Consider the following 11,395-nt stretch of genomic DNA (forward strand, 5'->3'; position numbering starts at 1 on the left):
CTCCTACAGGAGGGGTGGTTAGGAGGTAGCCAGTTGTAGCACAGACAGATGTCCCCTTTACTAATACTAACTTTTCATCTAAAACATTTTTTTCGTGCGATGTGTTGTCTTTAAATATTTATTTGTCTCAAGTTAAAATTAACAACCAACACACACAATATTTTAGGTGCCACCTGAAAATATAAATTATGTAAAATATTTAATTACTTTACTATAAATATTTCATTATATAATAATTTCTTGCTCCCTAAAAACATAGATTGCTACAACTTTTAATAAATATGAAATCCAAGATGGTCAACAATGTTTTCGAGTATTATTGTGCTCTAAATATTCACTTTTCCTTTAGAGGTTTCATATGGAATGTAATGAGCTCTTGTCCTAAAGTTGTGCCAGTGTACATCACCACACACATGGAAAGTAGACTCATCAGTATAAACAATCATTACTAACAATTATAAATAATTCGGGAGTAAAGGAGATTACTCACCAAAAATTATAAACTTTGAATCACCAATTGGTGCCCAAAAAAGAATGACAACTTTGTTAGCTCTCAGACAGATCCTTTACTGAGCTACACACACACACACACACACACACACACACCACACACCCTCTCTCTCTCTCTCTCTCTCTCTCTCTCTCTGTGTGTGTGTGTGTGTGTGTGTGTGTGTGTGTGTGTGTGTGTGCCACAGATACGTTTTTCTTTCTTTCGGGTATTATTATTATTATTATTATTATTATTTGGGGGGATGTCTCTCCATGGTTACAACCAAGTCAATGGCAACCTCAACATTTAGAGTTGAATACATTGCAATCAAGAACACCAAGGGCAAATATTGCATTTGCATGTCCAGAGTCTTCTTGGTATGTGTAACAATATGAACAACATATGTGTGTCATAAATTTGAACTTTGCAAGCCCAGAAACATAAAGAACATTCCTCTGCAGCCTGCACACCATGACAGTAAAGAATGGAGCAGTCATCAAAGTAACACTATCCTGAAATAAATAAGAGCATGCACACTATGAAGTTTCTCATATTTCCAAAACTGTTAGAGGTGCTCTTTTTTGTAGTAAAGTATGATAACTGTATTTTGTTTTGTTTGGAAACTATAAGAATCAGAAATCTTACCATGGCTTTACACACACACACACACACACACACACACACACACACACACACACACACACACATTTCTTCTTTGAGTTGTCAGTGTGATCGACTTTCAGCAACATTCACTTGTAAAACATTCATACTGTTTTTTATTCATGAGCTTGTCCAACCACATTAAACTACAGTATGGAGTGACTGATTGATCTGTGAACATCTCTGACCTATGAAAAATGAAAAATGTCTCACACAAATGTGATTACTGGTATATATAAATTTTGTAACATTAACAATATGAAATAGTACACTACAACAAACTGTGCCCAGATTTTATAAGAGAGTAAATATTTCTTGAAGTGATGCTATTAGAGCTCCTAATAATATGTAGGAAAAAGAAATTCAAGAAGCTATATTAAAAACAAAATTCTGGCCAGATAAAATGGCAAAGAAACATGGGTATTCAAATTTCATCTAGATACAAAGCAGCAGTTTTGCTTCTTGCATTATCCCTGAGGGCACTTGTCCACAGAACTGAAGAGAGTACAAAGTGTCGCCAAAATAATGTGCAGTGAAATGAAAGTGAATTATAAAGTCCTGAAGGTTGTAAACATACTGATACAAGCAAAAGAAATGTACCATGGCATCATTTCTCATTGCCGAAAGCAGCTAAGAGTGCATTACTAACAACACTGCCATGTGGACATACTGTGTAGCCTACGTGGTTTGAAAGGATGGTCAAGTCCATAAAACTTGATAGTAGAATACTTCAGTAGAAAAAAAGTTTAAGTTTCCTGAAAAGCAGGAATGTCCATTCCTTTTTCAAAACTTGCAAAGAGGTTATCATTAACAGTACTTAATTTGCACTCCAGATGTGTGAGGTAATGAGTGCAGAACATTTACATTGTTGAGTGTTCTCTGTTGCACAGATCACATAAAACAGATGTTACAAACATACAGTGTAATTTTCATATTATGATATACAGTCATGGTGTTGGGCACTACACTTGTCATGTGATATTAAATATTATAGAGGCTGGGTTGAAAATAATACAGCAGTTGCTTCATACTGATCCTGATCAGGGGGATGGGGGACAATTGCATGTACATTTTTGGAAAAGAGTATGCAGTTGCAGTGTACAAATTACAAAGAAGTAAACAGATTAAATATCACACAAGATGAGAGATGTTCCACAAAGTAAATGATACAGTTATAGAAGATTAACAGTGTGTGTTAGGAGAGAGAGGAGAGAGGGGGGAGGGGGGGGGGGGAGGGTCAGTCCAATATTCTTTGTCAAGTGATAAAATGATTTCCTGTGCTTCAAGTAATGAAAGAATACTGCCTTGTAGTTCTTGTTTAACAGATTTTGTTAAAGAACTACTGAAAAATCAAAAAGAAACTTTCTGAAATTCTGCTCACACTGATTGTATAAGAACTCTGACTTTTTTGGAAATAACAATAATTTGAAGTATTACCTGCACAGCTGATTTGCTATTCACAGACTCATTTCTTCTCATGCTTAAGAGTGTATCTCAGACATTAGGTTATCAAAGGACTAAAATAACATGGCTGTCATTTAGTTGGGAAAAAGAAGATAACTGTGTGAAGTGATACAAGAGAAAAAGTTTGTGGCTAGTCGATCTGCAGTTGTAACATTCCTTTACTAAAAATTGCTGTTTTGCACGTACTGAGACAATTGCTTTGAAGAAAGGCATGGTTAATTTGTCCCTGACCCCATTATTTGGAACATGTGCAGGTAGACACTGTGGCCATGGTGATTGCACTTCCTTGTGGTATCTGTGGTAAATCATTCTGATAATATACATTTTGTAAGTTACATACACGGTACTTGGCAACACTTGTTTTCAAAGTAATATGAATATTATCGAGATTACATAGATGGAATGCATAACTAAGCCTGCTCGTATGGCTCTGCATATTGAAAAGTATTATTTTCATGTCAGTTTTCAAGTTGTTAGTACAATGTAATAAGAAAGTGATGGAAGCACTGTAACAGGTACGCATGGATAAATGGAAGGATTATCAATAAATTACTTCTGCAGACTATCTGCTGTGTGCTCCCAGAAATGCAATTCTTCATACGTATTTTTGTATTTACGTGAATTTTAGTTTTAAGGTACTCTTTTGTGGACCACTAATATTGAACATATAACATTTTTCTTTCAGTGAGGATCCAAAATGTGTAGAACCTCTTATACCACCAAATGGATCAGTTCCAGGAGAAAGAATTTTCATTGAAGGATATGAATCTGGAACACCTGATGACGTTCTGAATCCTAAGAAGAAAGTGTGGGAAAAGTTACAGGTATGCAAGTTCTAGTGGCAATGTTTCTGTGGAAAGAAAAAAAATCACATAATTGAGCATTTTAATGAAAAATTAGGAACAAGAAATGTTGTCATGATTATAAATTTGTAAACCTAAGAGTAGTTAAACTTAAATACATTTTTCCATTTATTATATTGATATGAATATAATGTACACTGCAAATCCTCAGTAAAATGTCCATAGTCCACATCCTACACACGCTCACAGTAGGTTTGGCAAACAATATTTACTCTCACCACCATTGCATATAAAGGTAAATATTTGTTGTGTGTCAAATAATCAAAACTAAATAACTAAGAATGATTTATACAATGATAATGGTAATAAAATATCCAGATTTGCACATTACCAGATAATAAATTAAAATAGTACAAGTAATTTAAAAAATTACCCAAGGAAAATTACTGAAGACAGCGAATGTAACAAATAGAACTTTGAATTGATAGCAGTCTACAATGTTTGACAAACAGATATGTTTTTAATTTACGAAGCTGTGGTCTGAGTAATGGTAGAACGCAGGCAACTAAAATTGTGAAAGCTACAAAAATTACACAGATTATTCACAAATTATGTCTTGTAAACATTTTAGAGAGAGCTGCTTTGGACTACGAATAATTCTTGGTAGTGGCCAGTTATTTTGAAATGAAATACCAAATATTCTAACGTTATGCGGGTGTTTTTAATCATTCATGGCCAGTTACTTTTTAAATTATCTTAGGGCACTTATTGTATATGAAAGATAAGCTTTATTGCTACTCCCTACCAAAAATAAAAGCACAGACTACACATGCACATATACAAAAGTGCAGGTGTAAATAAATGGTGCATAGAAATGAAATTAACATTATGTATTTATGGAGACTTGCAGCACACTTGCCTACTTACGTGCCTCTGATAAGATTGAGGTACTTGTCAGATCACTGAAAAGCTGGAAGAGATGCAATGTTGCTAATATTACATGTTGATACCACTAACATCTTACTCTGGAAAATCCAGGATGGAATGTAACAATACCAGAGAAGTAAAGTTGCTACTCACCATATAGCGGAGATGCTGAGTCGCGATAGGCATAACAAAAAGGTTCACACAATTAAAGCTTTCGGCCATTAAGGCCTTTGTCAGCAGTAGACCTGGCAGAAAATCAGCAGTAGACCTGGCAGAAAATCCAAAGAGATTCTGGTTGTATGTGAAGTATGTTAGCGGCAAGAAACAATCAATGCTTTTTCTGCACAATAACAATCTATCACTATCGAAGACAGTGCTGCCAAAGCAGAATTACTAAACACAGCCTTCCGAAATGCCTTCACAAAAGAAGATGAAGTAAATATTCAAAATTTGAATCGAGAACAGGTGCCAACATGAGTAATGTAGAAGTGAATATCCTCGGAGTAGTGAAGCAACTCAAATCACTTAATAAAAGCAAGTCTTCTGGTCCAGACTGTATACCAATTAGGTTCCTTTCTGAGTATGCTGATGCATTAGCTCCATACTTAATCATATACAACCGTTCGCTCGACGAAAGATCCATACCCGAAGACTGGAAAGTTGCACAGGTCACACTAATATTCAAGAAAGGTAGATGGAGCAATCCACTAAATTACAGGCCCATATCGTTGACATCGATATGCAGCAGGATTTTAGAACATATTTTGTGTTCGAACATTATGAATTACCTCGAAGGAAACGGTCTATTGACACACAGTCAACATGGGTTTAGAAAACATCGTTCTTGTGAAACACAACTAGCTCTTTATTCACATAAAATGCTGAGTGCTATTGACAAGAGATTTCAGATCGATTCCGCATTCCTGGATTTCCGGAAGGCTTTTGACACTGTACCCACAAGTGGCTCATAGTGAAATTGCGTGCTTATGGAATATCGTCTCAGTTACGTGACTGGATTTGTGATTTCCTGTCAGAGGTCACAGTTCGTAGTAATTGACGGAAAGTCATTGAGTAAAACAGAAGTGATATCAGGTGTTCCCCAAGGTAGTGTTATAGGCCCTTTGCTGTTCCTTATCTATATAAACGATTTGGGAGACAATCTGAGCATCCGTCTTTGATTGTTTGCAGATGACACTGTCGTTTATCGACTAATAACGTCATCAGAAGATCAAAACAAGCTGCAAAATGATTTAGATAAAATATCTGAATGGTTCAAATAGTGGCAGTTGACCGTAAATAATGAAAAGTGTGAGGTCATCCACATGAGTGCTAAAAGAAACTCATTAAACTTCGGTTACACGATAAATCGGTCTAATCTAAAAGCCGTAAATTCAATTAAATACCTAGGTATTACGATTACAAACAACTTAAGTTGGAAAGAACACATAGAAAATGTTGTGGGGAAAGCTAACCAAGGGCTGCATTTTATTGGCAGGACACTTAGAAAATGTAACAGACCTATTAGGGAGGCTGCCTACACTACGCTTGTCCGTCCTCTTTTAGAATACTGCTGCGCGGTGTGGGATCCTTAAAAAAGAGAGGACTGACGGAGTACATCGAAAAAGAAAGGCAGCACGTTTTGTATTATCGAGAAATATGGGAGAGAGTGTCACAGAAATGATAGGGGATTTGGGCTGGAAATCATTAAAAGAAAGGCGTTTTTCGTTGTGACAGAATTTTCTCACAAAATTCCAATCACCAACTTTCTCCTCCAAATGTGAAAATATTTTGTTGACACCGACCTACATAGGGAGGAACGATCACCATGGTAAAATAAGGAAAATCAGAGCTCGTACGAAAGATATATGTGTTCATTCTTTCTGCGCGCTATACGAGATTGGAATAATAGAGAATTATGAAGGTGATTTGATTAACCCTCTGCCAGGCACTTAAATGTGATTTGCAGTGTGTCCATGTACACACACACACACACACACATATGTAAACACAACTTGCACACACATTTGCAGTCTCAGAGAGCTGAAACCACACTGCGAACAGCAGCACCAGTGCATGATGGGAGTGGCGACTGGGTGGGGGTAAGGAGGAGGCTGGGACAGGGAGGGGAGGTGGAGGTGGGAGTGTCGGGCAGTGAACTGTTGCAGTTTAGACAGAGGGCAGGAGAGAAGGTGTGGAGGGGGGAGGGGATAAGTAGTGGAAAGGAGAGAAATAAAAAGAAATGAAAAGACTGGATGTGACGGTGAAATGATGGCTGTGTAGTGTTGGAATGGGAAAAGGGAGGGGGCTAGATGGGTGAGGACAGTGACTAACAAAGGTTGAGGCTAGGAGGGTTACGGGAACGTAGGATGTATTGCAGGGAAAGTTCCCACCTGCACAATTCAGAAAAGCTGGTGTTGGTGGGAAGGATCCATATGGCACGGGCTGTGAAGCAGTCATTGAGATGAGGGATATCACGTTTAGCAGCGTGTTCAACAACAGGGTGATCCACTTGTTTTTTGGCCACAGTTTGTCGGTGGCCGTTCATGCGGACAGACAGCTTGTTGGTTGTCATGCCTACATAGAGTGCAGCACAGGATTGCACCATAGCTTGTAAATCACATAACGGGTTTCAGAGGTAGCCCTGCCTTTGATGGGATAGGTAATGTTAGTGACCGGACTGGAGTATATTGTGGTAGGAGGATGTATGGGACAGGTCTTGCATCTAGGCCTATTACAGGGGTATGAGCCATGAGGTAAGAGATTGGGAGCAGGGGTTGTGTAAGGATGGACGAGTATATTGTGTAGGTTTGGTGGACAGTGGAATACCATGGTAGGAGGGGTGGGAAGGATAGTGGGCAGGACATTTCTCATTTCAGGGCATGACGAGAGGTAATCAAATCACTGGTGGAGAATGTAATTCAGTTGCTCCAGTCCTGGATGGTATTGAGTCACGAGGGGAATGTTCCTCTGTGGCCGGACTGTGGGACTTTGGGAGGTGGTGGGAGACTGGAAAGATAAGGCTCAGGAGATTTGTTTTTGTACAAAAATGAATGAGTTGAAGGAAACAGAAACTCTGGTACATTACATAATGTTAAAATGAACTGAGTGTAATTAAATCTCTTTAAAAAATATCATATAGTGCAGTTCTCCTTTCTGTGTATATTTCAGTTAAATAAAATTTTAAGAAACAACTTATGAATTTTTATGTTCCCCCACCCCCCCCACCCCCCCCCCCCCACCCCCCCTCCCCCCCCCCTTCCTCCCCTCAGTACTGTTTCGTGTTATCTGACATATTAAGTTATTTCCATATTTCACATTCAGAGTGGCGTCCTTTTTTTTTTTTTTTTTTTTTTTTTTTTTTTTTTTTTTTTTTTTTCTGACACTTAATATATGGAAATTTGCAATGAAATTTTTAATGCTCATAACTACAGAAATGTAATCTGACATCAAAACGCATGTGAGTAAGTTTATGTTGTTTGTGTGTTTTGCACAAATACAAGTACATTATGTGCTTGAGTACCAATTCATTGTAGCTCTCTTCAGCTAGAATTTGGATCAACGTAGTATGTACTCTCATTTCTCCTGTACAAATTGCAGATGAAGCACTGTGGTTTGTTCCCCCTTGTCTATTTCCCCCAAGTCTCTAAAATGATATTTCATTGTCTGTTTTAATTACTTTGTGGCCAATCTAAAATTATCAACAGTTGCCTTTCGTGCATTATGGGTACATTTGCTGGTTAAATCAGTTCTGTTGTGTTTAGATACCCATGCTTTCGTAATCGTAACATCCTATGTACCATCTCAAAATGTTCTTGAACCACAAAAACTGCCTTGACAGATAAGCTCACTAACACTTGTACTCTGCATAATTTGATATATGTCAGTAACAGTTCTGCCAATTTTAAAAGCAAAACTTTTTGACAGATATATATTGCAAAGTTTTATTGTTGTTGTTGTTGTTGTTGTTGTTGTTGTTGTATCCTTAGAAAACATTCAGCCTTGTTTCTTTAGTGCTTGGCCTGAAAATTTATTGGAAGGAGACTGGTTGGTACCAGATTCCAATCTTCATCTTTCTGCTGTCTTCTTCATTTCTGTGTAAGAGTTAACAGTCAATATCTTTTACAATTTGATGTATACATTTCAGTCATGTCTTCCTCTAGTTATTTTTCCATTGAAATATTCTGTATTATTGCTTCTGAGTTCCTTACAGTAGTTTGCCATAAACCTTTTAGTATCAAAATTTTATTATTCATAGTCTTATCAGTCCATTTGATTTTAAGGTCACACCTGCAACACCGCATCTAAAAAAAATTCTTTTTCCTTTCATCAATCCCTAGAGTCCAGATCTCACAGCCATACAGTGCAACACTCCTGACATATATACTTTCAGACACCTTTTCCTTGTTTGTACAATGTAACCTCTTGAGGTTAATGTTCTTTCCTGTGAAGCCATTTTCTGCTTGAGCTGTTCGTCACCCTCTTCTTCTTTGATAAACAGACAGCATGCAAAATATTACACTATGTGATCAAAAGTATCCAGACGCCCCAAAAACATATGTTTTTCGTATTAGGTGCAATTTTCTGCCAGGTACTTCATATCAGCAACCTCAGAAGTCATTAGACATAATGAGAGAGCAGAATGGGGCACTCTGCAGAACTCGACTTCAAACGTGGTCGGGTGATTGCGTGTTACTTGTGTCATACGTCTGAACATGAAATTTCCACATTCCTAAACATCCCTAGGTCCACTGTTTCCAATGTGATAGTGAAGTGGAAATGTGAAGGGACACATGCAGCACAAAAGCATACAGGCCAACCTCATGTGTTGACTGACGGAGACCACGTACAGTTGAAGAGGGTCGTAATGTGTAATAGGCAGACATCTATCCATAACATCACACCAGAATGTGTAATAGGCAGACATCTATCCATAACATCACACCAGAATTCCAAACTGGATCAGGATCCACTGCAAGTACTACGACAGTTAGGCGGGAGGTGAGAAAATTTGGATTTCATGGTCTTGAAAACATATTTTATGGTCTAGCGGCTACTCATAAGCCACACATCACGCCGGTAAATGCCGAACGACGCCTTGGTGTAAGGAGTGTAAACATTGGACAATTGAACTGTGGAAAAACGTGTGTGGAGAGACGAATCACGGTACACAATGTGGCGATCCAATGGCAGGGTGTGGGTATGATGAATGCCCGGTGAATGCCATCTGTCAGTGAGTGTAGTGCCAACAGTAAAATTCAGAGGCGGTGGTGTTATGGTGTGGTCGGCACTATCTACATTGGTGTTTTAAGCACCTTCTCGCTTCCCACTGTTGGAAAGCAATTCCAGGATGGCGTTTCCATCTTTCAACACAACCGAGCACCTGTTCATAGTGCATGGCCTGTGGCGAGTGGTTACACAAAAATAGCATCCCTGTAATGGACTGGCCTGCACAGGGTCTTTACCTGAATCCTATAGAACACCTTTAGGATGTTTGGAACGCTAACTTCATGCCAGGTCTCACCAACCGACATCGATACCTTTCCTCAGTGCAGAACTCTGTGAAGAATGGGTTGCCATTCCCCAAGAAACTTTCCAGCATATGATTGAACTTATGCCTGCGAGAGTGGAAACTGTCATTAAGGCTAAGGGTGGGCCAACACCATATTGAATTCCAGCATTACTGATGGAGGGCACCATGAACTTGTAAGTCATTTCCAGCCAGGTGACCAGATACTTTTGACCACATAGTGTATATCCTTAAAAACTCCTTAGCGACAGATTCAATGTAAAAGCTGATTTAGACTACTCATTGTTGCCATCATCTCAAAATGCCACAATATATGAATTAACGTAACATTTCACCACACTACATATCTGATCCAAGAATTTGCTGAAAATATGTTTGGGGCCATCTGCTTGTCCAAAATGTGCTGATATATTTTCCTCCAAGTTATCCTCTTTCATGTTTTATCTTCATGAGAAATCCTTTTACATTTTTATTTGTAACCTTTTCTTTCCCTTATTAGTAATAAAAATGTTGTTTAGCATCTAATTCTTTGTGGCTTTATTTACAATTAGATTTGTCAGTTCACTGTTTTGTATGCAAGAGTACGGGATAAATTGCTGGAGTATTGCTGTCACAGTAGATGTAGTTACTAAAAGCTTGAAATTTAGTAGACCAATGGGTGCTGCACAAACTTCTATTTTATCAGGCTACTGAAAACTGTGAAACTAAAATTTCAATTTATGTGTTGCTGTTAAAGATAAAATCACAGTTTTCTCATGCACATGAATTGTTTTCTTCAGCTACACATTTCACACTATGAAATAAAAACGTGCAAGTGGTTTAACAAAACACATTAATCCATTTAGGTAGCATCAAAAGTGTGAATAAATTTTAGGTTTGCATTCTTATGTGAATTTGTAATAGTAAATGTTCTTTTCTTGCTCTTACTTTACAGGTTGACTTGAAGACTAATGTGGAATGTGAGGCAGAGTGGCAAGGAAATGCTCTTTGCACAAAAAATGGAAAAGTCAAATCGAAAACCTTGAAGAATGCGCCTGTTAAATGATGATGATCTAAATATTAAGGAATGTGTGCTTTCACCTGTGCTCTCAATATTAAATGATGCCACTGTTTGGATTGAGATAAAGACCTGTCATGTGCTTTACATTACATTCATCATATTTTTATTGAAGCATAATTTATTTATGTATTAAAAGATTTTAAGATTTTCTTATGTGGAGTTATAGATTTTTTTTGGAACACCTATTCCTTCAGTCTCTTATCACAAAGATAAGAGACTTAAGATAAAGAATTCAAATATATCAGTTGAAATAAACCAGAAAATAAATAAGGAAAATGAGACTATTTACTATCACAATGCAATGGTAAATTTTCAGTAGACGAAATGTTACCAAAAGTAGAAGAGAAGAGCTACACATATATGTAAGGGACTTTAGGACACAGCAAAGTAATAACGGGGATACTAAAGTGACATCGGGAGCCAATAGAAAAATAGGAGTTCTACTACTGGATTACAACCATGAG

The 11,395-nt window shown here is 37.6% G+C and overlaps 1 protein-coding gene across 4 annotated transcripts in view; it reads left to right on the forward strand.

The window, feature by feature from the left end:
• The window catches only part of LOC126418467 (tyrosine--tRNA ligase, cytoplasmic), a 114,570-nt gene extending 103,490 nt beyond the window's left edge, over positions 1-11,080 (forward strand). For all 4 annotated transcript variants that reach the window (XM_050085239.1, XM_050085237.1, XM_050085240.1 and 1 more), the window contains 2 exons: positions 3,300-3,438; positions 10,806-11,080. In XM_050085239.1, coding sequence (XP_049941196.1) covers positions 3,300-3,438; positions 10,806-10,916 — 250 coding nt within the window. In that variant the 3' untranslated portion in view covers positions 10,917-11,080. The remainder of the gene's footprint in view (positions 1-3,299; positions 3,439-10,805) is intronic.
• The last annotated feature ends 315 nt before the right edge of the window (positions 11,081-11,395 follow it).

This window comes from Schistocerca serialis, chromosome 9 (assembly GCF_023864345.2).
Source record: "Schistocerca serialis cubense isolate TAMUIC-IGC-003099 chromosome 9, iqSchSeri2.2, whole genome shotgun sequence".
Taxonomy (NCBI): Eukaryota; Metazoa; Arthropoda; class Insecta; order Orthoptera; family Acrididae; genus Schistocerca; species Schistocerca serialis.